Source organism: Coturnix japonica, chromosome W (assembly GCF_054131305.1).
Source record: "Coturnix japonica strain WE chromosome W, WE-NBRP24, whole genome shotgun sequence".
In the NCBI taxonomy this organism is placed as follows: domain Eukaryota; kingdom Metazoa; phylum Chordata; class Aves; order Galliformes; family Phasianidae; genus Coturnix; species Coturnix japonica.
In genome coordinates, this window is record NC_140701.1 from 13,571,690 (window position 1) to 13,597,638 (window position 25,949).

At 49.9% G+C, this 25,949-nt stretch overlaps 2 protein-coding genes across 2 annotated transcripts in view; one reads left to right on the forward strand and one right to left on the reverse strand.

Annotated features, from left to right (window-relative positions):
• The window catches only part of LOC146754534 (uncharacterized), a 329,845-nt gene that overhangs the window by 250,522 nt on the left and 53,374 nt on the right, over window positions 1-25,949 (reverse strand). The gene's annotated exons all lie outside the window — the stretch shown is intronic.
• Window positions 22,389-23,498, forward strand: LOC146754537 (uncharacterized). Its single transcript, XM_085527790.1, has 2 exons — window positions 22,389-22,681; window positions 22,739-23,498. The coding sequence occupies exons 1-2, from the start codon at window positions 22,389-22,391 to the stop codon at window positions 23,496-23,498; spliced, it is 1,053 nt and encodes a 350-aa protein (XP_085383916.1).

A 25,949-nucleotide genomic window follows, 5' to 3' on the forward strand; every position in this document is an offset into this window, starting at 1 on the left:
AGCTGTTTGTTACACCATTATGGTGAGCTGTAAAATGGCGTTTATTGGAATGTGAGGGTCCCTTATATAGGTATCCAGTTTCATCCTTATCTTTTATACATATGCATGACCCAGCAGGGGAGGGCCTATCACGTTACATCCCGAGGGTCTGATTTCGCCTAATACAACAAAAAAGAGACCCAAAATGCCGTTTTTAAGCCCAAAATAAGACCACCCACCCCCATATTACATACGGTGTTTGAAGACCCCAAAAACCCCATTTTTGAGCCCAAAATAAGCCCCCAAATCCACGTTTTTAAGCCCAAAATCCACTGCCCCCCCACCCCTATATTATATATCCTTTTTTGAAGCACAAAAAAAGACCCAAAAATGCAATTTTTAAGCCCAAAATCCACCCTCCCCCTTCATATTAAATACCATATTGGACGACCCCAAAAACCCCATTTTGGAGTACAAAAAAAGACCCCAAATCCACGTTTTTCAGCCTAATATCCACCCTCCCCCCACCCATATTAAATACCCCATTTTGAAGCCCCCAAAATGACCCAAAATCCCTGTTTTTAAGCTCTAAATCCACCCTCCCCCCCTCCCCCCCATATTATATACCGTATTTGAAGACCCCCAAAATGACACAAATTCCCTGTTTTTAAGCCCCAAATCCACCCTCCACCCCCCATATTAAATACCATTTTTGAAGCCCCTAAAAACCGTATTTTTGAGCCAAAAAACCTCCAAAACCCCATTTTTCAGCCCCAAATCCACCCCATATTTTATATCATATTTTATGACCCCAAGATGACCCAAAATCGCCATATTTCAGCCCAAAAATACCATGTTTGAAGACCCCGATGAGGAGAGACTTGTCGGCCTCTGTGTCCCACCAGGACGTGGGGGGCTCCAGTTGATCCAGCAACGGGAACGAGATGGACACGGCGCTGTGGGGCACAGTGTGGGGCACAGTGTGAGGCAGGAGGGATCTATGGGGCTGGAAGGGCTTAATATGGGAATCTATGGGGCTGGAGGACCGGAATATGGGAATCTATGGGGCTGGAGGACCGGAATATGGGAATCTATGGGGCTGGAGGAGCTTCATGTGGGGCTGGAGGACCTTAATATGGGAATCTATGGGGCTGGAGGAATTTAATATGGGAATCTATGGGGCTGGAGGAGCTTCATCTGGGGCTGGAGGACATTAATATGGGGCTGGAGGGGCTTAATGTGGGGCAGAGGGGGGATCGATGGGGCTGGAGGATCCCAATATGGTGCTGGAGGACAAGAGGGTGGGAATCTAAGGGGCTGGAGGACAAGAGGGTGGGAATCTATGAGGCTGGAGGACCTTCATATGGGGATCTATGGGGTTGGAGGGGCTTAATGTGGGGCTGGAGGGGATTAATATGGTGCTGGAGGGGCTCAATGTGGGGCAGGGGGGGAATCTATGGGGCTGGAGGACCCTAATATGGGAATCTATGGGGCTGGAGGACCTTAATATGGGGCAGGATGGGCTTAAAGTGGGGCGGGGGGGGGGGGGAATCTATGGGGCTGGGGTGGGAATCTATGGGACTGGAGTGTGAATCTATGGGGCTGGAGGACCCTAATATGGGAATCTATGGGGCTGGAGGAGCTTAATGTGGGGCAGGGGGGGGGGATCTATGGGGCTGGAGGGGCTCTATATGGGGCTGGAGGGTCTTAATGTGGGGCTGGAGGGGCTTAATATGGGACTAAAGGGGCTTAATATGGGAATCTATGGGGCTGGAGGTGCTTCATGTGGGGCTGAGGTGGGAATCTATGGGGCTGGGGTGGGAATCTATGGGGGACTCCAGTTGATCCAGCAACAGGAACAAGATGGACACGGTGCTGTGGGGCACAGTGTGGGGCAGAAAGATCTATGGGGCTGGAGTGGGGATCTATAGGGCTGGAGGGGCTTAATGTGGGGCTGGAGGATCTTAATATGAAGCAGGGGGGCATCTATGGGGCTGGAGGACCTTAATATGGGGCTGGAGGGCCTTAATATGGGGCTGGGGTGGGAATCTATGGGGCTGGAGGAGCTTAATATAGGGCAGGAGGACCTCACTATGGGGCTGGAGGACCCTAATATGGGAATCTATGGGGCTGGAGAACCTCAATATGGGGCTGGAGGACCATAGAGTGGCAATCTATGGGGCTGGAGGACCTTCATATGGGGATGGAGGACCTCATAGACCCCTATATCGGGTCTGGGGGATCCCAAATGACCCCAATGTGGGGCTGGAGGACCGAAGGGAGGGAATCTATGGGGCTGGAGGACCCCAAAGGACTCAAATATGGGGCTGGAGGACCTTAATATGGGGCTGGAGGGAGGACCAGATGGTGGGAATCTATGGGGCTGGAGGACATTAATATGGGGCTGGAGGACCACAAAATGGGTCTAAATTGGTCTAGAAGACCCCCAATATGGGGCTGGGGACACCAATATGGGGCTGGAGGACCTTCATATGGGGCTGGAGGACCCTAATATGAGAATCTGTGGGGCTGGAGGACCTCGCTATGGGGCTGGAGGACCCTAATATGAGAATCTAGGGGGCTGGAGGACCTCGCTATGGGGCTGGAGGACCCCAATATGGGTCTGGGGTCCCCAGTATAAGTCTGAAGGACCCCAATATTGGGCTAAAGGGGCTCAATGTGGGGCTGGAGGACCCTAATGTGAGAATCTATGGGGCTGGAGGGCATTAATATGGGGCTCGAGGACCCTAATATGGCAATCTATGGGGCTGGAGGACCTCACTATGGGGCAGGAGGACCTTAATATGGGGCTGGAGATCTCCAATATGGGGCAGGGGTCCTCAATATGGGGCTGGAGGACCCTAATGTGAGAATCTAAGGGGCTGGAGGACCTCGCTATGGGGCTGGAGGACCCAAATATAGGTCTGGGTTCCCAATATGGGGCTGGAGGACCCTAATATGGGTCTGGGGTCCAGATATTGGGCTGGAGGACCATAATATGGGAATCTATGGGGCTGGAGGACCTCAATATGGGGCTGCAGGAACCTAATATAGGAATCTATGTGGATGGAGGACCTCAATATGGGGCGGGAGGACCTTAATATGAGGCTGGGGGATCCCAAATGACCCCAGTATGGGGCTGGGGTCCCCAATATGGAGCTGGAGGACCCTAATATGGCAATCTATGGGGATGGAGGACCTCGCTATGGGGCTGGAGGACATAGTTGTGGGGCAGGAGGACTCACCTGGCCATGGCTCCAGCCAGCACCTTGTCGGCCTGGTCCCCGATCACCTCCAGCCTCAGGTAATACAGCATGCGGACCCGGAGCAGAACCCTATGGGACCCATAAGTTGCGGGGCAGGAATGGATGGGGCCTCATAGGAAACCCCATAAGTTGTGGGTCAGAAATGAGGGACCACATAGGAAACCCCATAAGTTGGGCCCCATAAGTTATGGGTCAGAAATGAGGGACCCCATAGGAAACCCCATAAGTTGGGCCCCATAAGTTATGGGTCAGAAATGAAGGGACCCCTAGGAAACCCCATAAGTTGGGCCCCATAAGTTGGGCCCAATAAGTTGGGGGTCAGAAATGAAGGGACCGCATAGGAAACCCCATAAGTTGGGCCCCGTAAATTGGGCCCCATAACTTATGGGTAAGAAATGAGGGGACCCCATAGGAAACCCCATAAGTTGGGACCCGTATGTTATGGGTCAGAAAGGAAGGGACCCCATAGGAAACCCCATAAGCTTGGCCCCATAAGTAACCCCATAAGTTGGGCCCCATAATTTATGGGTAAGAAATGAAGGGACCCCATAGGAAACCCCATAAACTGGGGGTCAGAAATGAGAGACCCCATAGGAAACCCCAGAAGTTGGGGGTCAGAAATGAAGGGACCCCATCGGGAACCCCATCAGTTGGGCCCCATAGAAAACCCCATAAGTAGGGACCCATAAGTTATGGGTCAGAAAAGAAAGGACCCCATAGGAAACCCAATAAGTTGGGCCCCGTATGTAATCCCATAAGTTGGGCCCCATAAGTTGGTTGTCAGAAATGAGAGACCCCATAGGAAACCCCATAAGTTGGGAGTCAGAAATGAGGGACCCCATAGGAAACCCCATATGTTGGGCTCCATAAGTTATGGGTCAGAAAGGAAGGGACCCCATAGGAAACCCCATAAGTTGGGCACCATAAATAACCCCATAAGTTGGGCCCCATAAGTTGGGGGTCAGAAATGAAGGGACCCCATAGGAAACCCCATAAGTTGGGACCCATAAATTATGGGTCAGAAATGAGGGGACCCCATAGGAAACCCCATATGTTGCGCCCCGTAAGTAACCCCATAAGTTGGGTCCCATAAGTTATGGGTCAGAAATGAGGGACCACATAGGAAACCACATAAGTTGGGGGTCAGAAATGAGGGATCCCATAGGAAACCCCATAAGTTGGGCCCCATAAGTTATGGGTCAGAAAGGAAGGGACCCCATAGGAAACCCCATAAGTTATGGGTCACTTATGGGGCAATTTGTGTCCCCCAAACTCACTTATGGGGCGATTCTGACCCACTTGTGGGGCTGGAGGTCACTTATGGGACCATTTGGGACCCCAACCCATAAGAAATTGAGTCAATGGGGGGATTTGGGACCCCCAAACCCACTTATGGGGCAATTTGGGACCCACTTATGGGGGGATTTGGGACCCCAAAGACCCCAACCCTTAAGAAATGGGGTTTATCGGGAGATTTGTGCCCCACTTATGGGGCTGGAGGTCACTTATGGGGCAATTTTGACCCACTTATGGGTCTGGAGGTCACTTATGGGGCGATCTGTGCCCCCCAACTCACTTATGGGACCCATTAGGACCCCCAAGCCAACTTATGGGGCCATTTGGGACCCACTTATGGGGCTGGATGTCACTTAGGGGGCCGTGCCCCCCAACTCACTTGTTGCTCTGATGTTTGAGGTGTTTCTTGTAGGTCTCGTCCTGGAACAAGCTTTCCGGGTTGTACTTGTGGCTCCAGTCGTTTCTATGGGGCTCGAAGCCGCCGTGGGGCTTCACCTTCTTCCCTTTGCGACCCCGAGAAATGGGGACAGAAAGGCCTGAATTGGGTTAAAGGAAAGAAAACTTATTATTATTGTTACTTATGGGGCTGGGGAGGCACTTATGGGGCTGGGGACATCTCCAAGTCTATAGTTATGGGGTTTTGGGTCACACTTATGGGTCTGTGTTCCCACTTATGGGGCTGCGGTCCCCATTGACCCCTTTGGGGTCACACTTATGGGGCTGGGGACATCTCAAAGTTTTATAGGGTCTCGGTTATGCGGTTTTGGGTGACACTTATGGGGCTGTGGTCCCCATTGGACCCTATGGGGTCACACTTGTGGGTCTGGAGCCTCACTTATGGGTCACACTTATGGGGCTGGGGTGGCACTTATAGGGTTTGGGGTGTTACTTATGGGGCTAGAATCATACTTTTGGGTTTGGGGTCACACTTATGGGTCTGTGTTCCTACTTATGGGGCTGGGGTCCCCATTGACCCCTATGGGGTCCCACTTATGGGTCCCACTTATGGGGTCTTAGGCCCCACTTATGGATCTCTGGTCCCACTTATTGGTCCGGGCTCCCCCCACTTATGGGTCTGTGTTCCCACTTATGGGGCTGGGGTCCCCATTGACCCCTATGGGGTCCCACTTATGGGTCGCACTCACCTTGTTGCTTGCCGGCCTTCCCGTTGTCATTGGGATGAATGAGGTCCCATATAAATGGGGTTTGGGGTCACACTTATGGGGCTAGAATCATACTTTTGGGTTTGGGGTCACACTTATGGGTCTGTGTTCACACTTATGGGTTTAGGGACCTACTTATGGGTCTAGAGCCTCACTTATGGGTCTGGAGACCTCTCCAAGTCTATAGTTATGGGGCTGGGGCCACACTTATGGGTCTGAGGACCCACTTATGGGGCTGGAGCTTCACTTATGGGTCACACTTATGGGTCTGGGGCCCCCATTGCCCCCTATGGGGTCACACTTACGGGGCTAGAATCATAGTTATGGGGTTTTGGGTCCCACTTATGGGTCTGGGGTCCCACTTATGGGTCTGGATCCTCACTTATGGGTCCCACTTATGGGTCTGTGTTCCCACTTATGGGGCTGGGGTCCCCATTGACCTCTATGGGGTCCCACTTATGGGTCCGGGTACTTACCTTGTGTCACGGTTTGAACTAAAAATCCACCTGCGTCCGTGACAGGGGCTGTGGGCCCCGGAGGGGCCCTAGGCCGAAAGGAAAAAGTTAATTAGGAAAAGAAAACAGCGGCAACGATCTAAGGAGGCACACTTATTTACTAAATACTATATCGAAATACAGGATAACACAATATAATACAATATAATTGAAAATTGAGCTAACGAATCAAGCAAAATAGGAGAGAGAATGAGTCCCGTAACCGAGAGGCCTACTGTGAATCTAGGCGAACGGCTGAAGGCTCCCACACACTCCCCTGGACGCCAGAACTCGAAAGACGTCAGTCTGTTCTGTGACCAAGTTAATATAGAGTCCAGGTCCCGTGACCTATCGTGTTGCTCTCTGGGAGATGTAGTCTTCTTCTGTAAGTTGCAGATTCAGTAAAATTATTCATGCTTTATATGATGTTATGATGTGGAATACTGATAGCAAAATTACAAAATTGTTAAACCATGACACCTTGTTGCTTGCCGGCCTTCCCATTGTCATTGGGATGAATGAGGTCCCATATAAATGGGGTTTGGGGTCGCACTTATGGGTCTGTGTTCCCACTTATGGGGTTTGGGGTCACAGTTATGGGGCTGGAGACTCACTTATGGGGCTGGGGATGCAGTTATGGGTCACACTTATGGGTCTGTATTCCCACATATGGGTCTGAGGACCCACTTATGGGTCTGGAGCCTCACTTATTGGTCCCACTTATGGGTCTGGAGCCTCACTTATGGGTCACACTTATGGGGCTAGGGTCCCCATTGGCCCCTATGGGGTCACACTTATGGGTCTCCAGCCTCTCTTACAGGGCTGGAGACCCACTTATACGGCTGGGGACATCTCCAAGTCTATAGTTATGGGGTTTGGGGACCCACTTATGGGTCTGTGTTCCCATTTAGAGGGCTGGGGTCCCCATTGGCCCCTATGGGGTCCCACTTATGGGGTTTGGGGTTACACATATGGGGCTGGGGACACAGTTATAGGGCTGGGGAGGCACTTATGGGGCTAGAATCATAAGGTTTGGGGTCTCACTTATGGAGCTGGGGTCATACTTATGGGTCTAGGGACCCACTTATGGGGCTGGAGCCTCACTTATGGGGCTTGGGGTCCCCATTGGCCCCTATGGGGTCACACTTATGGGGCTGGGGGCACCTCCAACGCTTTAGGGTCACACTTATGGGGCTGGAGACTCACTTATGGGGCTGGGGGTCCCCATTGGCCCCTATGGGGTCACACTTAAGGGTCTGTGTTCCCACTTATGGGTCTAGTGACCCGCTTATGGGTCTGTGTTCCCACTTATGGGTGACACTTATGGGGTTTTGGGTTCACAGCTATGGGGCTGGAGCCTCACTTATGGGTCCCACTTATGGGGCTGTGTTCACACTTATGGGGCTTGGGGTCCCGATTGGCACCTATGGGGTCACACTTATGGGTCTGAGGACTCGCTTACGAGTCTGTGTTCCCACTTATGGGTCTGTGTTCCCACTTATGGGTCTGGAGCCTCACTTGTGGGTCACACTTATGGGGCTGGAGCCTCACTTACGGGTCTGGAGCCTCACTTATGGGGCTTGGGGTCCCCATTGGCACCTATGGGGCCTCACTTATGGGTCCCACTTATGGGGCTGTGTTCACACTTATGGGGCTTGGGGTCCCGATTGGCACCTATGGGGTCACACTTATGGGTCTGAGGACTCGCTTACGAGTCTGTGTTCCCACTTATGGGTCTGTGTTCCCACTTATGGGTCTGGAGCCTCACTTGTGGGTCACACTTATGGGGCTGGAGCCTCACTTACGGGTCTGGAGCCTCACTTATGGGGCTTGGGGTCCCCATTGGCACCTATGGGGTCACACTTATGCACACTTGTTGCCTGCCAGTCTTCCCGTTGTCATTGGGATGAATGAGGTCCCATATAAAGGCCTTGATGGACTTATCACCCCGATAATGGAGCAGGCAATAGAGCAGGATGGCCCTAGAGATGGTGACTTGCGGAATCAAACTCCATAACCACGAAGTAGTTATAAAGCAGGTATGTTTAATGAGTGATGCGCATACACCCTGGTGCAAGGGGGATAGCTCCACCTCACCTGCACAACGTCAGGAGAAAGTGTACAACAGATATAGGCTGAACTAATACATCATCAATAGTTTGCAGGAATTTGGATACATATTCATTACATTCCTGAGACCCCATTAGCATGCAGTCCCTCCCCCCTTGCGCATGCGTAGTGATTTGTGGGGGTGGTCGTGGGATGAAGGCTCATCATCTTCCTCACCATAAACTTTCGACCCTGTGGGAGGGGCACCCCCCAAACTGGTTCCAGCTTGCTCTGTGGACATCTAATCCCCACACTGTTCTCGGGCTGTTCCACCCTGATCTTCATGGCCTTCATCCCCTTGTTTTCTCAAACTTAGCATCTGCAGTTCCCCCTCTCTCTGACCCCCTTAACATAAACTATCTATATGTAACAACACTCTGCCTTAGTGAGGCCCCCTTTCCCTTTCTGTAGCAAAGTGTTCCCTTTTCATCTACTATGGGGTCCTTTTTCACTATTCACTGACACTTCATGACGGATGGGCAAGAAGATGAGGAAAGGCTGCTGCCCTTTGTGAGAGTGCACTGAGCTCTGCCTGGGGATGGCAGAGGAGCAAGCTGAGAACTGATGGAAAAGGCACAAAGAGGAGAGCAGCAGATTCTGTTCCTCGCTTCCTGATAAGGAAGAACAAGAGGAGGAGAACAGGCAGGAATCTGAGTTACAGCTCAGATGGAATTATTTTCTTCAGACTGCCTGCTATGGTGCAGTGTTTTGGTTCTAGGAGAAAAACATTGATAACACTCTGATGTTTACAGATGCTGCTAAGCAGTGTTGTACGGAGCCAAGGCCATGGTCAGTGGAGGGCACATGGAGCTGGGAGGGAACAGACTGCGCACAGCTGACTGGAAGTGGCCTAAGGGACGTTCACTATCACCTGACAGGAAGCAGAAATTGTATTGAAAGGGCTGGGAGTTCATCTCACTCTCTTCACTGCCCAGGGCCCAGCTGAGCATCAGTCTGGTGGTGCTGAGCAAGTGTTTGTGCATCAGTTGATACATACAATTCCAAATCAACGGATATATAGTGATAACTATTACTCCTCTCCTTTTATCTCTCTTAGTAAATAGCTTTGTTACAACCCACAAGTTGTACTTTTTTTTCCCAGTTCTCTTCCCCATCCCACTGGGAATGGGGAACTGCACAAAGAACTGTGTGCTGCTGAGCCACATGTTGGGTTCAACAACCACAGTCATTTTGGTGCCAAATGTGAGGCTACAAGGGTTGAGATAACATTACATACACCCCTTATAAAGAGCTCTGCAGTCACTCCTGCTACAGGTCCTGTAGCTGTTCCAAGTATTGTGATAAGAAAATGAAACAAATGCCTCCCAGGTGAGGTGCACTGTGCCAGGAGCTAACGCCCTGTGGTCACTCCAATCCCTCCAATGAGCACAGTGGCTGCTAAAACTTTAATCCCAGGTCCTGCAGTGATTCCTGCTCTGGCAATGAGCTCTGCAGTTGCTCCAACGCCTGCAATAGTATAACAGCCTCTCCAGTTCCTACAGTGAACCTTGTGGCTGTTAAAACGCCTGCAACAGGTCCTTGACTTGCAAACAGATATGCATAGAAACTATTATCATCTATATATGATATGTATATGTATTACTACATGCACATATGTTAGCAACTGCCTATATTGTATATATGTGAAAATATACTATATATATATGTATATATGCATTTATCATATTTATAATCATTTTCTTTTTATCTTGACCTTAAACCACAGATTCTAATCCTCAGGACTGACTTGAGTTCCTTACAGATCTCCTTGGGACTTCTGAAACTAACCCTGCCAGTCAGTGAAATGCACCAGAATATCTTGAAGTCTTCTCTTGAAGTCTTCTCAGGGAGCAGCTCCTGAGGTATATTCCTTACACCAGCTTTGGAAGAGGCCTCCAGTTCTCTGGGCCTGCTCTAAGGGGGCCCTCTTGTTATGGCAGTGACAGCAAGGAGACCAGCCCTGACACAGGCGTTCGTATTGCGGGCTACTGACTGCTGTCCCGAAGTACTGCTGTAGAGACAACAGGACTGTTGTGAGAAAAACCAGACCTTCAGCCTGCACAAATGAGAGGACTTGAGAGCACTGTGGCGGTGTAAAGAGATCAGAAATGAAAAGAACACAGTGAGCTTCTGTCTGCGGCTGCACCTCCCCAAATCCAGACAAAGTAGGAAGAAAGAAAAGCTAAGCAAATGTCTATTTTGATACCTTTTTCAGTATCTTATAACGTATTCAGGGAATCTGGTTATATGTTTCCATGAGCTCTTGGATAGAGAAAATGGAAATTAGGTAGGAAAGATGTGAAATACATTTTTATTTATTTGTTCAATAACATTTTATTTGCACATTGCTATATCTCACATAATCAAACAATCAAAGATGCATAAAACATAAAGAACCATCACTGGGAATCGTGCGAGGAAGATGTGCACAATATTGACACTGCAATAGTGCTTATTGCAACACCTTCCTGAGAGCCTGCTTGATCTCCCTGTTCCTCATGCTGTAGATAATAGGGTTCAGTGTTGGAGGAACCACTGAGTACAGAAGAGGCACTGTCAGATCCAGGAGTGGGGAGGAAATGGAGGGGGGATTCAGGTAGGTAAAAAAGCCAGTGCTGAGAAACAGGGAGACCACGGCCAGGTGAGGGAGGCATGTGGAGAAGGCTTTGTGCCGTCCCTGCTCAGAGGGCATCCTCAGCACGGCAAGGAAGATCTGCACATATGACAGCACTATGAAAATGAAGCACCCAAAATCTAAACTGGCACTAAAATTGAGAAACACAACTTCCCCGAGATTTGATTCTGAGCAGGAGAGCATGAGGATCTGGGGGATTTCACAGAAAAACTGGTTCACAGCATTGCCTCAGCAGAGAGGCAGTGAAAATGTACTGGCAGTGTGCAGCAGGGAATTGAGAACCCCAGCGCCCCAGGCAGCTGCTGCCATGGTGGCACAAGCTCTGCTGTCCATCAAGGTCTCGTAGTGCAGGGGCTTGCAGATGGCAACGTAGCGGTCATAGGACATGATGGTGAGAAGGGAATACTCTGCTGAGATGAAGAAGAAAAAGAAAGAATAAGATCTGTGCAGCACATCCTGTGTAGGAGATGGCCCTGGTATCCCAGAGGGTGTTGGCCATGGCTTTGGGAAGAGTGGTGGAGATGCTGCCCAAGTCGAAGAGGGCCAGATTGAGGAGGAAGAAGTACATGGGGGTGTGCAAGCGGTGGTCACAGGCTACGGCTGTGCTGATGAGGCTGTTGTCCAGGAGGGCAGCCAGGTAGATGCCCAGGAAAAGCCAGAAGTGCTGGAGCTGCAGCTGCTGCGTGTCTGCCAACGGCAGCAAGAGGAACTCGCTGATGTAGCTGCTGTTGGGCATCTGCTGTTCCTGGGCTTGGAATCCTGTTCAGAGTGAAGAAGGTAATGACCAGCCCTGACCATTCTCAGAGACACTCCTACTGTATTATGTAATGTTTTCATTCTCCTACAACAGTTTACATTTAGCACCATTACTTGCATTTAATTTCATTTTGTTCAGCATTCCTTAGGCAGAAGCAGCATTTGAATTTCTAACCATTCCTCTTAGTTTCTTACCTTTTCCCATCTCCCTGGATATTTTCATCTGTTTCCTGTCTCATATCTTTACCCCAACTGCTCTTAGCGCCCCAAAAGCAGCCTCTGTGCCATTCAACTTCAGTAAGAAAAACCTGCCTGTTTGCAGCAAAAGTGAATTATTCATACCTACAGAAAATGATGATAATTAAAATTGTTTCCATCCTTCAAAAAACTGGAGACTGGAAGCACATCACTTGTGACTGTTCACAAAACAAACAACTGACTGATGAAAAATTCTCAGAAGTGTGACTGCCACTTTCTGCCTCCAATTCGTTTTGCCTCAGAACAGGAAATGGGAATCCCCTGCCTTGGATCTCCTCTTCCAAGGTCCCTAGAAAACAGAGTTGTGCAATGGATCTGTGATCCCACTGCCCCAGGCAGCTGCTGTGGCAGCACAAGCCCTGCCGAAGGGCTCCTTCCCCCCTCACGTCTCCCCGCAGCGCCCTGGGCAGCTCCCCGGGCAGCTCCCCGGGCAGGCTGAGTGCTGAGCCTGGCAGGCGGCAGAGTCCCATACCCGGCACACAGCCCCTGGAGCACAGCAGGGACCCTGCTCTTCAGGACAGCTCTGGGCACCCGCCTGCAGACCCAACTGCACAGCCTGCAGCCGTGCTGGGACATGCAGCCCTCAGGGCTGTGCTCTGACACTGTAGCACAGAAGCCCTCAGTTGGAGCAGAAGGTCTTTTTCCACAGTAAAGAAACATGCAGTGCCTGCAGCTGGATCTGCTATGGGGTTTCCCAGATTGTTAGCCCTCTATGAAAAGCAGCTCACGGTCTGCAGAGAGACTTAATGTGTCATGGTCTGTGAGCAAAGCTCCTACTGTGAGCTCACAGCCCACTCACACCACACACATCCTGTAAGCTCTCTCCAATTTCTCTCCTCTTCTTCTGTCACCTGCAGGCTGTGCTGTGCACAAGAGCTGCTCCTCAGCACAGCTGTCTCTCTATATCTCTGCCCACTTTTATGAGCTCCCTGTGTCCCAGGAGCCCGGACAAGCAAGGAGCAGATGATGTCATTTTTATCCTTCCAACTCATCTCCCCTGACACGTCCTTGGGTCCTCATAGCCAACAGCTCATGAAAGAAAACAGTGTCATAACTGTGCTTTGAAATCCGCTCAGTTAACCACCACATGTCCAGTGGTCAGTGACTGATTGGAGACATATAGCAAGTACTAATCGAGTTTGTTCGATGAAGCACAAAGGACAACCAGACAAGGACGGGGAGGTTTGGACTTTCCATGTGCAGGACAGTGATCCAGCTGAGGCAGTGCAGGAGTCTCATCCCTTGACAGAAATCCTGGTGCTGAAATGGGATTCCGCACCCTACACACCCACAGGAGCTGGGATTCCTCTGGTTCAGTTCAGAAGTGCACAAGGAGTTGCCTGCATGTGAGCACCTGCTCTGAGTCCTCGGTCCTTCAGCTGGGAGGCAGCTGCTTACACAAAGATACTGGGTGATGTCTAAGGTGCCTGGACTACTCCTGATGTGTGCCAGTGCTTGTAAACCGTGTGAGAAGTCCCTGAGATAGACACCTCCTTCCTGGGCATCAGCTGAGGGCCAGAGAAGGGATAGCACCGGCTGTCTGGTGAGTTCACTCGCAGCTGCAAGAGCAGCACAGGGCCTTCAGGAGAGCCATGCCCTAGGAGTGTCCGTGTTGCTACGTCATCTCCAGGACCCACGATCGCTCTAATGTCTGTGTGCCACCTTCTGCACACTGATACCATATATGAGCTGCAGGCCTGTGCTCCTGTTTGGACCATAGGGACACAGTTGAATGGCTTCCACAACTGCTCTGTAACGGAAGGGGAATACAGAGTCTTTACAATGGTTGGGCGAGGAGTCAAAGAAGGGTGCATGCCCTCTGTGAGAGTGCACTGAGCTCTGCCTGGGGATGGAAGAGCAGGTCAGAGCTAATGGAAATGGCAAACAGAGGATTCCCGCAGTGCCTGTTCCTGGCTTCTTGATCATGGAGAGCAAGTGGAAGGTGCCCTCTCCAGACAGATGGGAGCCTGATGTTGTCAGGCCATTGTCCCCTTTGGGAGCATTTTTCACTCCAGTATCTGCTGCAGGGACAGCACAGCAGGGCATGTGCCATCCAGCAGATCCGTGGAGAGCACAGATGGCAGCTTCTTGACCAAGCCATGGAGGAACCAAAGAGGAGAAGTTCTCTGCTGGATCTCATACTGTCCGCCAATGAAAGTCTGGTGGGAACAGTGAAGGTCAAAGGGGCATGAGGCCAATTACAAGATGCAAATGGATCTCTTTTTATTTAATTAATTATTTATTTGTTTATTTATTTATACTTAGGCCGTAAGCTTAAAAGATGTTCAAAAATGTCAATAAAATTGAGACAAAGAATTGAAAACAAAGATCAAAATCAATGAAAATGTGTTTACCCTTCTCAACATGAGAAATTCTCATGAGTCTTCTTCCATTTTAAGTTGTTAATACGAATCTTTCAGTTGATTTGATTTTTTTAATTGTTTTTTTATTGTTTATTTATTTTCTTTTTCTGAAACTATGATGTTTTTCCAGAATTGTGTTTGCTGGACACAGATGCCTTCAGGTTCCGGGACACAGACTGTGGTGCCAGTGCCAGTGCCCTGTGACTAAATCCCGGCGTCATCGCTGCTCTTCCCTGCTGCCTATTTGATGTCCCTCAACCTCCAGGTGTCTCCAGCTCTCCTAAATAAATGGCTGTGGTTAAGGGCATGTTTTCAGCAGGCCATTTAGACACACGCTCCTGCCACAGCCTGCCAGATTTCCCCATCCCTTGCTCTTTGTTCAGTCAGATACCTCCCAATTATCTGTCTGATTTCTGACTTTTAGAGGGATGACTCAAATTTGCTCCATCTCGCCAAAGTCTGATGGACTGTGTTGTCAACTCCTTAACTGTGATTCTATCTAGCCCTTCCTGTCTTTTTTTTTCTCTTTCTTTTTCTTTTTCTTTCATTTTCTTCTCCATTTCCTTTTCATAGTTTCATAGTTTCGTGCGGGTTGGAAGGGACCTTAGAGATCATCGAGTCCAGCCCCCGGGATTCGAGCCTCTGTGTAGCAGAGCGGCACTTCTACCACTTGCGCCACAGGGGGGATTCGAACTCCGGGCCCCAGTGTTGCAAGGCGGCGTCTTTAACCACTGCGCCACCGGGTTCCTTTTCCTTTTTCTCTTTATCTTCCTTTTGTTTTCTCTTTCATCTTTCATCTTTCTCTTTTTCTTTCTCTTTCTCTTTCTCTTTCTCTTTCTCTTTCTCTTTCTCTTTCTCTTTCTTTCTCTCTTTTTAATTTTTCATACCTTAAAAAGCATGAATTATGAAAGATGTTCATTAATGTCAGTAAAAGTGAAAAAAAGAGCTGAAGACAAAGATAGAAATCAATAAGAATGTGTTAACCAGTCTCAATGTGTGAAATACTCACGAGTCTTGTTTAGTTTTAAGTTGATACCTCCCAAATCCCTGGCTGATCTATCCCAGGGAGATTACTGGAATTTGCTCCATTCCTCAAAAGTCTGTTGTTAGATCCTTCACCGTGATTCTATCTATCCCATCCTATCTGTTTCTAACTCATTTCTTGTGCAAATATTCCCTATGAAAGATAAACATCAATAGAAGCAGCTTGGACATGGCATGCAGTTGATCACTGTTTTACTGTTCATTCAATTGCATCACCTTTCCTTCTGTTTGTTGGCCATAAATAAAGAGAATTCTTTCTTTTTCTGTGTGCAGCTGGTTCTCTGTGGAAAGCCAGTGGGAGTTGGTGCAAAGACGGTTTAGCACTGTGCGGGTGACAACAGAGGAGAAGAGTGATGTGAGGAAAAGTGATGCAAATACCATGGGGCCAATGTGAGTAGAAATGTGGTGGGGATGTTGAGGAGCTTTGTCAACACATTAACAGAACAGAAGTCATTGGGACATCCTGGATCACTATCAGTTGCTCAGTGCTGCTTTAATGACTTGTTTTAACCCAACTATAAATAAATAGACTATAAGTGTTTGCTGGATTCTTCCTCCTTAAGCTCTCTCTAGATATCTCTCCATTTTGCTGAACAAGTTCTGAAAACCTAGAAAACAGGAAGGCACAAGGAACAAGATGCTCGTTAGGTTATAATGGGCCCCAGGGCGCATTTGATGCCGAATCGATCAATCTCCAGTGCAGAGTGAAGTTTTCACAGAGTACTCAGCAAGACAAAGGCAGAAGTAACAATGAAGATTCTTGGAGTATTAATGGGCCCACTGAGGGCCATTAGCAAGCAAGCTTCCCAAAGCACTAGTTAGAGCCGATAATTGGAAGCCATGACTCCAGTCAGGCAAAGGCACTGGCATGGTGGCTCTGATGCTAAGAAAATCCTTCTTTGCCTTAAGAAGCAAACAGGACAAGCCCTGATTCCCAGACCCTTGGCAGGGAGATCCTGTCCCTCATGTTGGCTCTGGGCCCTTCCTGGGGCAGTGGGATGGAGGTCTGTATGATGTTAAATGAAAGACATGGGGACAGAAGATCCCAGGCTCTGCATGGGGTGCAAGGACGGTGTGAAGTCCCATATGTGCCATGTGTTTCATCGCAGGTTGCAGGTTGTGAGAAGGGCCCCGTCTGAACAAGTAGTCAATCCCAATGTAACTGAACTTCAGATCTCTCAGTTCCAGTGCCCTCCTGTGCACACTCTGCCATAGTTTGATGTCCTTTCTATTCTGCATTGCCCAGAAATGCACCTAGTGCTCCAGGTGATGCTGGAGCAGCGCAGAGCAGAGGGTGACAATCCTTTCCCTTACCCAGATAGCAATAAATTGCTTGATGCACTTTAGGGGACCATTGGCCTTCCTGGCTGTCTGGGCACACTGCTGACTAACATTCAATTTGATGCTGACCAGGACCCTCAATCCTTTTCAGTCAGACCACCCTCCAATTTCCCGTATCCAGTCAGTGTTTATGTCCAGGGTAGCCCCTACCGAGATGCCCAATCAGGCACTTGTTCTTGTTATGCTTTATGCACTTGGTGCTTAGTACCAACTGGTACCCACTTCTCTGTCTAGTCCACATCTCTCTGCAAGTCCTCTCCACCCTCAGTGGAGGCAACAGCACATCCTCATCTGGTCTCATCAGCAAACTTGCTCAGAACATCTTCTAGTCCTGCATGCAAGTCATCCACAAAAACATGAAAGAGAAGTGGCCCTAAAATGGAGCCCTGGGGAACCCTGACAATGACCATCTACCTGCCCGATGAAACACAATGACTATAGTCTGTTTGGCCTGACATACTGGCCAACTGTTTACCCACCACATTCTGTTTCTGTCTAGCCGTATGCAGAACATTCTGCCCAGAAGGGTGCTGTGAGTAGTCTCAAAAACTCTAATGAATCCTCTGGGATAACATCAGCTGGCTTCCCTTGGTCAGCTAAATGGATAATCGTGTCATAAAAAGATCAGAAGTTAAACAGGACCTTCCCCTCGGGAACTTGAGATGGCTGCAACCAATGACAGAATTGTCCTTCAGCTGTTTTTTTCACCATCATTTTCTCCAGAATTTTACCAGGCACTGGAGTGAGACTGACAGGTCCATAGTTGCTCGTGTCATCTTTCTTGCTCTTCCTTACCATAAGACTACATTTGCCAGCTTTCCATCAACTGGTATGACCCTAGGCTTATTTAGATGCAATTGAAATGAGAGCCCAGAGCATACTAAGGTGTCATCATTGCAAGAACGTAGATGAGCCATAGCTTTGCAGTGCCTTGAATTCTAGAGTATGCCACAGATGGAGCATAGAGAAAGACTGGCCTCATCTGTTGTTAAGCAGAATAACACTACATGATACATGGGGACTGTGTCTCTGCTCTGCTATGCTCTGCTCACAGGGGAAAGGTGCAGGGGGTTGCTCTCATGTCAGTGCTCATATCTGAGGTGTGCGGTCAAAGAGGAGAGACCAGGCTCTTTTCAGCAGTGTGTGGAGACAAGACAAGGGGAAACTGGAGCATAGGAAGTTCTGCACGAATGTGTGCAAGAACATCTTTACAGTGAGGGTGACGGAGCCCTGGAACAGGCTACCCAAGGGGTTGGGGAGTCCCTTTCTCCGGAGATATTCCAGACCCTCCTGGACGCCTACCTGTGTGCCTACCTGGTGTTCCCCAGGGGTCTGTGCTGAGGCCTGTCCTCCTCAGTATCTTTATTGATGACCTGGATAAGGGCATTGAGTGCATCCTGTGTAAGTTTGTAAATTACACCAAATTGGCTGGGAGTGTGGATCTCCCTGAAGTTAGCAAGGCCCTACTGAGGGATCTGGACAGGCTGGAGAGCTGGGCTGAAGCCAATGGGATGAGGTTAACCAAGACTAAATGCCACGTCCTGAACTTTGGGACCTGGAATGGACTGCCCAGGGGGGTGGTGGATTCACCGACCCTGGAGGCGTTCAAGGAATGATTGGATGTTGTGTTGAGGGACATGGTTTAGTGGGAGCTATTGGTGATAGGTGAACAGCTGGACTGGATGCACCATTACTTGCATTTAATTTCATATCGTTCAGCATTCCTTAAGCAAAAGCAGCACATGGAACTTTAACCTTCCTCTTCTTTTCTTATCCTGCCTCCCTGGATATTTTCATGTGTTTCCCATGTTCCCATATTTTCAAAGGGAAGAAGGTGAAGCCCCACGGCGGCTTCGAGCCCCATAGAAACGACTGGAGCCTCAAGTACAACCTGGAAAGCTTTTTCCAGGACAAGACCTACAAGAAACATGTCAAACATCAGAGCAACAAGTGAGTTGGGGGGCACGGCCCCATAAGTGACAGCCAGCCCCATAAGTGACAAACTGCCCCATAAGTGGGTCCCAAATCACCCCATAAACCCCATTTCTTATGTGTTGGGGTCCCAAATTGCCCCATAAGTGGGTCCCAAATTGCCCCATAAGTGAGTCAGAATTGCCTCATAAGTGACAAATTGCCCCATAAGTGGGTTCAAAATTGCCCCATAAGTGAGTCAGAATCGCCTCATAAGTGACAAATTGCCCCATAAGTGGGTTCAAAATTGCCCCATAAATGAGTTGGGGGGCACCCAGCCCCATAAGTGACCTCCAGCCCCATAAGTGGGTCAAAATCACCCCATAAGTGGGTCCCAAATCCCCCAAAAACCCCATTTCTTAAGGTTTGGGGACTTTGGGATTCCAAATCACCCCATAAGTGGGTTTGGGGGACACAGATTGCCCCATAAGTGATTTCTGAGGGTCCCAAATCGCCCCATAAGTAAGTTTGGGGTGCACACAGCGCCCCATATGTGACCTCCAACCCCATAAGTGGGTCCCAAATCGCCCCATAAGTGGGAGAGAATCGCCCCATAAGTGACAAATTGCCCCATAAGTGGATCCCAAATTGCCCCGTAAGTGACCCATAACTTATGGGGTTTCCTATGGGGTCCCTTTCTTTATGACCCCCAACTTATGGGGCCCAACTTATGGGGTTTCCTATGGGGTCCCTTCCTTTCTAACCCATAATTTATGGGGCCCAACTTATGGGGTTACTTATGGGGCCCAACTTATGGGGTTTCCTATGGGGTCCCTTCATTTCTGACTCATAACTTATGGGGCCCAACTTATGGGGATACTTATGGGGCCCAACTTATGGGGTTTCCTATGGGGTCCCTTCATTTCTGACTCATAACTTATGGGGCCCAACTTATGGGGATACTTATGGGGCCCAACTTATGGGGTTTCCTATGGGGTCCCTTCATTTCTGACCCATAACTTATGGGACCCAACTTATGGGGTTTCCTATGGGGTCCCTTCATTTCTGACCCATAACTTATGGGGCCCAACTTATGGGGTTTCCTATGGGGTCTCTCATTTCTGACCCCCAACTTATAGGGTTTCCTATGGGGTCCCTTAATTTCTGACCCATAAATTATGGGGCACAACTTACGGGGTTTCTTATGGAACAGATCCTCCTGGACAACATGCTTGATCACATAAAGAACGAGCACGTGATCCGAGACAGCCAGCATGGCTTCACCAGGGGAAGGTCATGCTTAACTAATCTTGTGGCCTTCTATGATGGAGTGACGGTGTTAGTGGACGAAGGGAAGGTGACCGATGTCATTTACCTGGACCTGAGCAAGGCCTTTGACATGGTCCCTCATCACATCCTCATCTCCAAATTGGAGGGAAGTGGATTTGATGGGTGGACAACTAGATGGATAAGCAATTGGTTGAAAGGCCGCAGACAGAGGGTGGTGGTCAATGGCTCTATGTCCAGGTGGAGGCCGGTAACGAGTGGTGTCCCTCAAGGGTCTGTCTTGGGACCGGTGCTCTTTAACATCTTTATTAATGACATCGATGAGGGAATGGAGTGCACCCTCAGCAAGTTTGCTGATGACACCAAGCTGAGTGGTGCAGTCGATACGGTGGAGGGAACGGATGCCATTCAGAGGGACCTCGACAGGCTGGAAAGCTGGGCTCGGGTGAACCTAATGAGGTTCAACACGGCAAAGTGCAAGGTTTTGCACTTGGGCAGGAAGAACCCCAGGCACCTGTACAGCCTGGGAGGAGTTGTCCTTGAGAGCAGCTCGGCAGAAAAAGACCTAGGGGTCCTGATAGATGAGAAACTTAACATGAGCCAGCAGTGCGCTCTGGCAGCCCGGAAAGCAAATGGGATCCTGGGCTCCATCAGGAGAGGGGTGGTCAGCAGGGATAGGGAGGTGATTGTCCCTCTCTACTCGGCTCTTGTGAGGCCCCATCTGTTGTACTGTGTCCAGGTGTGGAGCCCTCAGTACAAGAAAGACATGGAGATTTTGGAAAGGGTCCAGAGGAGGGCCACAAAGATGATCAGGGGGCTGGAGCACCTCCCCTATGAGGACAGGCTGAGGGAGTTGGGTTTGTTCAGCCTGGAGAAGAGAAGGTTGCGGGGTGACCTCATTGCAGCCTTTCAATAACTGAAGGGAACATATTCCCAGGAGGGGAGTAAACTCTTCCAAAGGGCTGACAATAGCAGGACTAGGGGAAATGGTTTTAAGTTAAAAGAGGGAAGATTTAGGTTGGACATTAGGGGGAAGTTCTTTACTAAGAGAGTGGTTAGGTCCTGGAACAGGCTGCCCGGGGAGGTTGTGGATGCCCCGTCCTTGGAGGTGTTCAAGACCAGGTTGGACAGGGCCCTGGGCAACCTGATCTAGTAAAGGTGTATGTTTGGTGGCCCTGCTAGGCAGGGGGGTTGGAACTACATGATCCTTGAGGTCCCTTCCAACCCGGGTCATTCTGTGATTCTGTGATTCTGGGTCCCCTCATTTCTGACCCATAACTTATGGGGCCCAACTTATGGGGTTATATATGGGGCCCAACTTATGGGGTTTCCTATAGGGTCCCTTCATTTCTGTCCCCCAACTTATGGGGTTACTTATGGGGCCAACTTATGGGGTTCCCTATGGGGTCCCTTCATTTCTGACCCAAAAATTATGGGGCCCAACTTATGGGGTTTCCTATGGGGTCCCCTCATTTCTGACCCATAACATATGGGGCCCAACATATGGGGCCCAACTTATGGGGTTTCCTATGGGGTCCCTCATTTCTGACCCATAACTTATGGGGCCCAACTTATGGGGTTTCCTATGGGATCCCTTAATTTTTGACCCATAAATTATGGGACCCAACTTATGGGGTTTCCTATGGGGTCCCCTCATTTCTTACCCATAACATATGGGGCCGAACATATGGGGCCCAACTTATGGGGTTTCCTATGGGGTCCCTCATTTCTGACCCATAACTTATGGGGCCCAATTTATGGGGTTTCCTATGGGGTCCCTTCCTTTCTGACCCCAAACTTATGGGGTTTCCTATAGGGCCCCTCATTTCTGACCCCCAACTTATGGGGTTTCCTATGAGGCCCCATCCATTCCTGCCCCACAACTTATGGGTCCCATAGGGTTCTGCTCTGGGTCCGTATTTTGTATTACCTGAGGCAGGAGGTGATTGGGGTCCAGGCCGACAAGGTGCTGGCTGGAGCCATGGCCAGGTGAGTTCTCCTGCCCCACAACTTTTTTGCCCCACAGCAAAAGTCTGCCCAACAGCCTTTTTATTGCCGAAGTCGCCTGACTCGGAGCCGTCCCAGACCGATCAGCAGCGACTGAGCGCGTGGTTCAAGGGGGATTTCGGGCGTTTCATTCAAGCAGGGAACCCCCGGCCAGAGGAGAAGCCTGGCAGCTCTCAGGGGAGCAGCTGACGCAGCCGCTGACGAAGCGTGTGGGCGTTCCCCGGCAATGGCAAGAGATTTAAACGGGCACAAGGAGACGGGCAGGAGGAGTCAGGTTTTTGTACTGCGTGACTTCCTGTTTCAGTGCTGGTGAGTCTTCTGCTTTGACATGGTTGCTCCCCGGTGGAAGGTGCTGCCAGAAATACTGAGGAGGCCCAGACAACGGTCCCAATCTCTCAGAAATGGGTGGCAGCAAACAAGAAGACTGCAGAGACCCAGACTGAGGTCCTGCACATCCTGATAGGAAGGCTGCTGCCAAAATGTCTGAGGAGAGTGAGAATGAGCCCCCAACCCGAGATGCTAGTGTGCAGGTCTCTGACTGTACTGAGTGCCTGAGCCTGGCCCTTGCAGTGCTCGGTGAGGGAGGCAGTGATTGTGTTCGCTGCGACCAGGTGAACTACTTGTTTAGCCTCGTAGTTGACCTGAAGGAGGAAGTGGAGAAGCTGAGGACTATAAAAGAGTGTGAGAGGGAGATTGACTGGTGTTGTCAGTCCCTCTCAGCCTCAGGTTCTCAGCACACAGATGAGGCTACTAATGGAGCGTGTCAGCCCCTGCCACCTTACAAACAAGTGGCAAAGGGGAACCAGCCAGCTGACAGCACTGCAGCGAGCCCCCTGTCCTCTCTTCCCCCTAGCAACAATTTGAGAAAGGAGGAGGAGTGGAAACAGGTACCTGCTCGGCGGAGGGGTCATCCCCCATCCCAACCATCCCAAGCTCCACAGGTGCCTCTGCGTAACAGATTTGAGGCCCTGGAACTTGAGGGGGGGACTAGTGAGAGGGTGGAGACAGGTTCACTCATGAGGTTGCCTCAGGCGAAGCGGTCACCCCCAAGCTTCAAGACTGCTTCTACCAATAAGGACAGAAGGGTGATTGTCGTAGGTGACTCCCTTCTGCAAGGAACAGAAGGCCCTATATGCCGGCCCGACCCTACCCACAGAGAGGTGTGCTGCCTTCCTGGGGCACGGGTCAGGGACATTTCAAAGATAATTCCTGGGTTGATTCAGCCTTCAGATTACTACCCACTTTTAATAATTCAGGCTGGCGGCGAGCAAGTTGGCAAGGAAAGCCTGAGGTCTATCAAGAAAGACTTCAGGGGAATGGAGCGAATACTTGAAGGAGCTGGGGTGCAGGTGGTCTTTTCTTCTATGCCTGTGGTGTCAGGGAAAGGTACAGGGAGGATCCGAAAAACCCAACTCTTAAATAGATGGCTTAAGAGCTGGTGCAGACACAAGAATTTTGGCTTTTTTGACCATGGGGCAATGTACACTGCACCTGGCATGATGGCTGCTGATGCAAGCAGCCTGTCCCTGAGGGGTAAGAGGGTATTAGCTGAAGAATTAGCGGGACTCATTGACAGGTCTTTAAACTAGGAAAGAAGGGGGAAGGGGGCAAAATAAGGGCTACTGGGGTTGAACGCGTCATTCGAGGGATTGTACCAAACTCCGTTGGCAATGACGGCAGAGTGCAAAGGGAGGGAGTAGGGCAGGGGGATGCTGGGGATGCTGCTGTTCTAGCGGATCCTGGATCCCTTATAAAGGTGGCGAGACGGACAGCCCGGCTGAAGTGCCTTTATAGCAATGCACGCCGGCTGAGTAACAAGCAGGAGGAACTGGAAACTGTGATGCACTCGGAAAGTTATGACCTTGTTGCTATCACAGAAACATGGTGGGATGACTCCCACAATTGTGATACTGCCATCGACGGCTATAGACTCTTTAGGAGAGACAGGCGAGGTAGGAAGGGTGGGGGAGTTTCTCTCTATGTCAGAGATTGGATAAACTGTGAGGAGCTCCTTATGAGAAACAGTCAGGAACAGGTTGAGAGCCTGTGGGTTAGGATTAGAGATGGGACTAATAAAGGTCAGCTGGTATTTGGGGTATACTACAGGCCACCTGATCAAGGGGAGGCTGCTGATGAGGCTTTCTTGCTCCAGATGCGTGAGGCGTCTGGCTCACGGGCTCTTGTCCTGGTGGGGGACTTCAACCATCCGGACATCTGTTGGGAAAACCACATGGCGAGCTGCAAGAGCTCCAGAAGGCTCTTGGAATCCATTGATGATAGCTTTCTGGTTCAGGTATTGGACAGACCGACCAGAGGTGAAGCGTTGCTGGACCTGCTGCTCACCAACGCTGAGGAGATCATCAAAGGCGTCAAGGTTGGAGGCTGCCTGGGCTCCAGTGACCATGCCCTGGTTGAGTTTGTGATCTCAAGCGATGTGGGCCTGGCAAAGAGACACAGATGAAAAGGAAGAGAGATGAGAAGGTCTACCATTAGAAACAAAAACCCACACCATATCCTAAGACTGATATTCACAAGCCATTTCCCCCACCCTCTGCATCCCAATGATTTCAGCAGGGATGTGATCCATGGCCAGCGGATCAGTCCATCAAATCAGTCATTTTGCTGCATCACTCGAAAAAGATCTCCAGTCTTTTTGGTGATTGCTTTTGTGTTTTGATGGGCCTCGGTTATGGTAGTGGTGACACTGTGGATGATGATACAGCATTCTCCTTCAGCTCAGTTCAACGTCCCTCACACCCCATGTTCTTTTAACAGCAATATGTCTAGAACCAGTTGGTTTTGCAAGGCCACCTTGGGTACTTGTTGAACCTGCCTGTTTGACTCTCCAAAAACATGTTCTGTCCAGCTCCTTAGCACATGGACCTGCCAAGGTAGATTCTCCAGGGCAAGCTGGTGTCATCCAGGTGGGGTCTGATGATGAGTTTGGTCCCCCAGTCCCTATCTTGAAACCAATGCTCTTCAGCATCTTTATCAGTGAGGCAGACAGCGAGACTCAGTGTTTACTGATGGTATCATGCTTAGCGGTGCAGCTAGTAGAAGGAAGGGATGCCACCCAAAAGGACCAGGCCAGGCTCCAAAATGTCGCCCACATAAACCAAATGAAGCTCAGTGAGAAGAGAGGACTGCAGGGCGATCTCACTGTAATTTTTCAGTACTCGAATGACTGTAAAAGCTTATAAGCTTTATCTCCCATCTCCTCTGAATCACTGGAAACAACCCCACAGTGCAGGGAGGGATCATGGGTCCAGAGCTGTTTAAATCACACGGAGCAGCAGCCTCGGTGTCTGTGGGCAATGCCTGTCCCTGCCCGGTGGGGCAGATTCTGGGGGAAAGAGAGAAAGGGAGAAACCAACCAACCAACCAACCAACCAACCAATCACCAACAAAAACACATTGCGTTCATTTGACACTTCCTTGAAGCACGCATCTTTGCCAGCAGACTAGTACCAGAAGAGGCTTAGACCAGACATAAGAAGGAACTTTTTTTCTCAGTGCGGTCAGGCACTGGAATGGCTGCCGAGGGAAGTGGTGGAGTCATCATCCCTGGCAGTGTTCAAGAGGTGTTTGGATGAGGAGCTATAAGATATGGTTTAATGCTTTGTTGTAGCTACAGTAATGGGAGGATTACTGTTGGACTAGGTGATCTTGTGGGTCCTTTCCAACCTCGTGATTCCATGATTCTATGAGAGGAAATGAACTGATGAGGAGAACTGTGGATGATGGGTTTCCATTCTGTGCAACCCCAGATCCAACTGTACATTCAGAATCTGAAAGGCTGAGGCTGGTAGCTCATATGCATATCGGAAGCATAGATTATAATCCACTTAAGCAGATATAAACATAGGATCATAGAATCACAAGGTTGGAAAGGACATAGAAGGCCATCCTGTTCAGCTGTCCTTACATCATCATTACTGCTATTGAGCTACTGAAACATATCTCATAGCACCTCATCCCAGTGCCTCGAAAACCAGCAGGGACAGTGACCCCACTACTTCCCTGGGAGAAGAAGAGGACAA

Excerpts from the sequence above, each read along its gene's own strand:
- LOC146754537 (XM_085527790.1), top strand. The coding sequence starts at position 22,389 with ATGTCTGAGGAGAGTGAGAATGAGCCCCCAACCCGAGATGCTAGTGTG. Across the intron at positions 22,682-22,738 it reads AATGGAGCGTGTCAGCCCCT|CCCCCTGTCCTCTCTTCCCC; the intron begins GCCACCTTACAA and ends CACTGCAGCGAG.